Source organism: Lipotes vexillifer, unplaced genomic scaffold (assembly GCF_000442215.2).
Source record: "Lipotes vexillifer unplaced genomic scaffold, Lipotes_vexillifer_v1.1 scaffold1223, whole genome shotgun sequence".
Lineage (NCBI taxonomy): Eukaryota > Metazoa > Chordata > Mammalia > Artiodactyla > Lipotidae > Lipotes > Lipotes vexillifer.
The window spans coordinates 52,324-56,928 of record NW_006795957.1 but is presented as its reverse complement, the minus strand read 5'-3'; the positions used below and the strand labels follow the sequence as shown (position 1 = coordinate 56,928).

The 4,605-nt window shown below is 45.0% G+C and overlaps 1 protein-coding gene across 1 annotated transcript in view; it reads left to right on the top strand.

The window, feature by feature from the left end:
• Window positions 1–4,605, top strand: part of LOC103088337 (NACHT, LRR and PYD domains-containing protein 13) — a gene marked incomplete at its 3' end in the record, with an annotated part of 14,776 nt that overhangs the window by 1,169 nt on the left and 9,002 nt on the right. Inside the window, 2 exon segments of the mRNA XM_082931428.1 lie at window positions 2,502–2,514; window positions 3,191–3,259. Of these exon segments, the coding sequence (XP_082787554.1) occupies window positions 2,502–2,514; window positions 3,191–3,259 (82 nt within the window).

Genomic DNA, 4,605 nt, shown 5'->3' with positions numbered 1-4,605 from the left:
CACGAACCCGCGTCCCCTGCATCGGCAGGCGGACTCTCAACCACCGCGCCACCAGGGAAGCCCTTAATTGTCTTTTTAAAATGTATCACGGATCCCATTTTCCATCTGGTTTTTGCCTGCAACTTTACCTACTGCAGAGAGTTTTAGGAATGCATATGTCAGTTTCTGGCAGACCTGGCTGCCTCTGAGACCTGTAGAAATTAATAACTTTTGCTGGTGCCTGTTACAAGCCAGGCGCTAATCTTAATGCTTTCTGTGCCTTGGTACTGACTTTTCACACTCTCATAAGAAGGGGGTTCTGTTATTCCTGTTTTACAGACAAGGAAACTGAGGCACAAAGCTCAAGTAAATTGCCCAAGGTCACAGAGGTGGGATGTGGACCCAGGCAAGTGGGTCTCCACATCCTCTGTGCGTCACCATGTATTGCTTCTCTTGCCCTAGAATGAAAGCATGAGTTCAAGGAATGCGATGGGACTTGGGAACATGAAGTCTTCCCCATCAGAGCTTTGGGCATTGGAGGTTCTGAGTCTCGAGCATCTTCTGGGCAGGACGAGGCGGTGGGGACTCAATTTCCCTGCATCTTCAGTTCCGTCTTCCTGTCCTCCCCTCTCCCCATCATAAATCCCTTACATATGGTTGTCTGGAATAGGCAGATGTTGAGCAGAGAGCTTGGGAAAGGGGTCTAGAATCCTTAAATCCCACTTGGCAATCCCGGAGTGAGACATTGGCACAGAGGAGAATGACATTAAAGGAAGAACTTCCCTCCTGGCCACTGGTCCTAATTGGCAATGTCAATGCCCTGCTTGAAGCTGCAGGAGCCCCTTTTCCCCAGTCCTTACCTGTTCCCACCTGGCCTTCTAAAGTGGCGGGGCTTGCAGAAGATACCTCCTAAGCAGGAGGAAGCCCTAGACCACACCCATCCCACAGCAATGTGGGAGATGATATAAAGGGATCAGTGGGCAGGGCAGGATAACTGATGCCCCCATCAGCTCCATCTTCTAGAAGACATGGCACAGTGAGAGTTTCTGTGCTTGAATGGTGCTGTGGCAGAGGGATTTGTGAGTGAGTCTGTGAATGCACATGTTTGTAGGCACAAGTGTGCTGTGTTTTAGGGACTATGGGTTTAAGAGTTCAGGTTTTAACAACAGCTGGATTCAAAGGCTGGTTCCATGTCACCAGCTGTAACCCAGCACAAATTATGTAACACTGGGCCCCATTCTCTCTTACTGAAAACAGAGCTAGCTGCACCTAACTGAGTTTCTAGGGTGAAAACTTATAAGGCATTGGGTGCAGTGTAGATTCTCAATCATTTGTTCATCTTTGGGACAATTTTTCTCTTAACAGTATCACCTTCCCTGGTGGTTTCCAGATCCTACATCATCACTGAGGATGATGCCAGACAGGCAGTATCAGAAGTGGGAGGGTCTTTAGCATCTCACTGTACACACCCTCCACCCCACCAAGACCATCATCAGATCTGGGATCAGATTTGGGAGAAGGGGTGAATCTTTAGTTCAACAGGCTTCCATAGATGGCCAAAGGGAAGTGAGAACTGGGTTTTTTTTTTTTTTATTAAGAAATTAGATTTAAATTCCAGGCTGTTCATTTGAAACAGCCCAGCTCCTTTTTTTTTGTACTTTCTGCTTTTTTTAAATTTAAATTTTATTGGAGTATAGTTGATTTACAATGTTTCAGGTGTATAGCAAAGCGATTCAGTTATACATATACATATATTCATTCTTTTTTAGATACTTTTCCCACATAGGTTATCATAGAATAGTGAGTAGATTTTCCTGTGCTATACAGTAGGTCCTTGTTGGTTATCTATCTTGTGTGTCTGTCAATCCAAAACTCAATTTATCCCTCCTCCCAAGTGTTCCCTCTTTTGGTAACCGTAATTTTGTTTTTGATAACTGTAAGTCTGTTTCTGTTGTGTGGGTAAGTTCATTTGTACCATTTTTAAAAGCATTAGATTCCACGTATGAGTGATATATGATATTTGTCTTTCTCCATCTGACTTACTTAGTATGGTAATCTCTAGTTGCATCCATGTTGCTGCAGATGGTATTATTTCATTCTTTTTTATGGCTGAGTAATATTCCATTGTTCATACGTACCACATCTTCTTTATTCCTCTGTTGATGGACACTTAGGTTGCTTCCATCTCCTGGCTATTGTAAATTGTGCTGCAGTGAACATTGCGGTGCACGTATCCTTTTGGATTATGGTTTTCTCCAGATATATGCCCAGGAGTGGGATTGCTGGATCATATGGTGCATGGGGAGACATGGCAGGGGGTCCCTTAGTTTTTGAGAATAGGACTTTCTGAGTGGTTATGTGAAACACATCAGGGCGCTGGGGTTAGACCATTTCTCGGTGCTTTTCTTCCGTGGCATTTTATCTCCAAAATATTAGAGTGGCTTCTGTGTGCTGGCATTGCTGTGCACACTTGGGGCACATCAGTGAACAAACACAGGTTGGCTACCGGTCTCCTCCGCCAGTGTGGGGAGACGGGTAATGGACGTGATGAATAAGTACATTCTAGGCTGTGCTAGAAGGTGACAAATGCAGCGGAGAGTGGAGGGGAAGGCGGGTGGGGTCTGCCTAAGGTGTGTACTTCAGGAATCAGGTGCAGCATCAGGCACTACTGAGGCGCTAAGATTCGAGCAGGGACTCAGAAGGGCGTGAATGAGCCAAGTGGATATTGCGGTTGGAGGGAGAGCCTTCCAGACAGGAGGCTGGCTGCATCCAAGGCCCCCAGGCAGGGATGTGCTTTTAATGTGTGCTGTGGTCTTTGCAAAGTAGCATGTTTCCAAAGTAGTTGGGTTGATGAGGCTTGAAGATAACGATTTTCAGTCTCTTCAATTCCAAGTCTGTCAGAGAAATGGTTGGTTCTACTAAGACCATCCATCATTATTAACTTTTTATTTTTTTGCGGTACGCGGGCCTCTCACTGTTGTGGCCTCTCCCGTCGCGGAGCACAGGCTCCGGACGCGCAGGCTCAGCGGCCACGGCTCACGGGCCCAGCCGCTCCGCGGCATGTGGGATCTTCCCGGACCGGGGCACGAACCCGTGTCCCCTGCATCGGCAGGCGGACTCTCAACCACTGCGCCACCAGGGAAGCCCCATTATTAACTTTTTTTTCAGCCAGGGGAAATCTCACTACCCCATCATCACTGTTTCATTTCAGAGATGGCACAGTTACGGGGACCCCAAGATGCAAACCAAGAAGAACCAGAGATGCTGGAAGAAGAAACAGGTTTGGCTACTACTTTGTGATGATTACAGACAAATTGATTGACGGAACATTCATTTTATGGGTTCCACATTGGCCACCTCCTTTGAAACTGTCTTCAGTTTACAGTCGGCCAGAAACTTGCCAATCTGTTCTTCCTGTGCTGCCTACTGAGGAATGGACGTTTCCTCTGGGTCCCCTCCAAGGTCTGAGATACCAGTGTCTGTTTCTGGTCTTTGTGTTGCATTAATAGGTATATGTATTCTTTCATTTTTATTTTTCCACAATTTTTAAAGGTTGCACTCTATTTACAGTTATTACAAACTGTTGGCTATATTCCCCGTGTTGTACCCTACATCCTTGTAGCCTGTCTCACACACAATAGTTTCTACACCCCAGTCCCCCTCCCTCTCTACTGCCCCTCCCTGCTTCCCTTTCGCCACTGGCAACCACTAGTTTTTCCTCTGTATCTGTGAGTCTGCTGCTTTTTTGTTACTATCTGTAGTTTTTTTGCATTTTTTAGATGCCACATATAAGTGACATTGTATAGTATTTGTCTTTCTCTGTCTGACTGACTTCACTGAGCATAATACCCTCCAAGTCCATCCATGTTGCTACAGTGGCAAAATTTCTTTCTTTTTATGGCTGAGTAATAATCCATTGTGTATATGTACCACATCTTCCTTATCCATTCGTCTGTTGATGGACACTTAAGTTGCTTCCATATTTTGGCTATTGTGAGTAATGCTGCGTAGCTGTATTTTTTTGTATTGGTGGCCCCATGGAGATTTTTCACATGGACAAACTAATACCTACTGTGATGGGATAAGTTAAGTTGCATCAAAGAAATACATGCTGTACTTGTGTATAATCCTAAAAGAATCACAGAAAATGCAAAACTTGCAATGAAAAGCATTGATCCTTTGCCCAGCCCTGGACTTCTGTGAAATCAACCACAGCCTCTCTTGGCTGCCACGTTGGCTATTTATTTCTATGGTCATAAGTGATTAACATATACTGCCATTTCTTAGGTTTTCAATCAGTTATCTGCTGACTCATCATGGCAGGTAAGTATCTCTTCTCATTTATCCTCCAATAAAAGTATGATTTGGAGGAACAGGTATTGAGTGTCATGTGGATATAAGTCAGTGCTGAGCCATGTAATTAATGAGGATTACATGCTATATTCATTTTCTAGGGCTGCTGTAATAAACTAACACAGACTGGGTGCTTAAACAATAGAAGTTTATTTTTATTTTCAAATTGCTGGAGAGAAAATGTCCAAACCCAAGGGGTCAGCGGGGCTGTGCTTCCTCCAGAAGCTTGGGGAGAGAATCGGTCCTTCGTCTTTCCAGCTTCCCGTGGCTGCC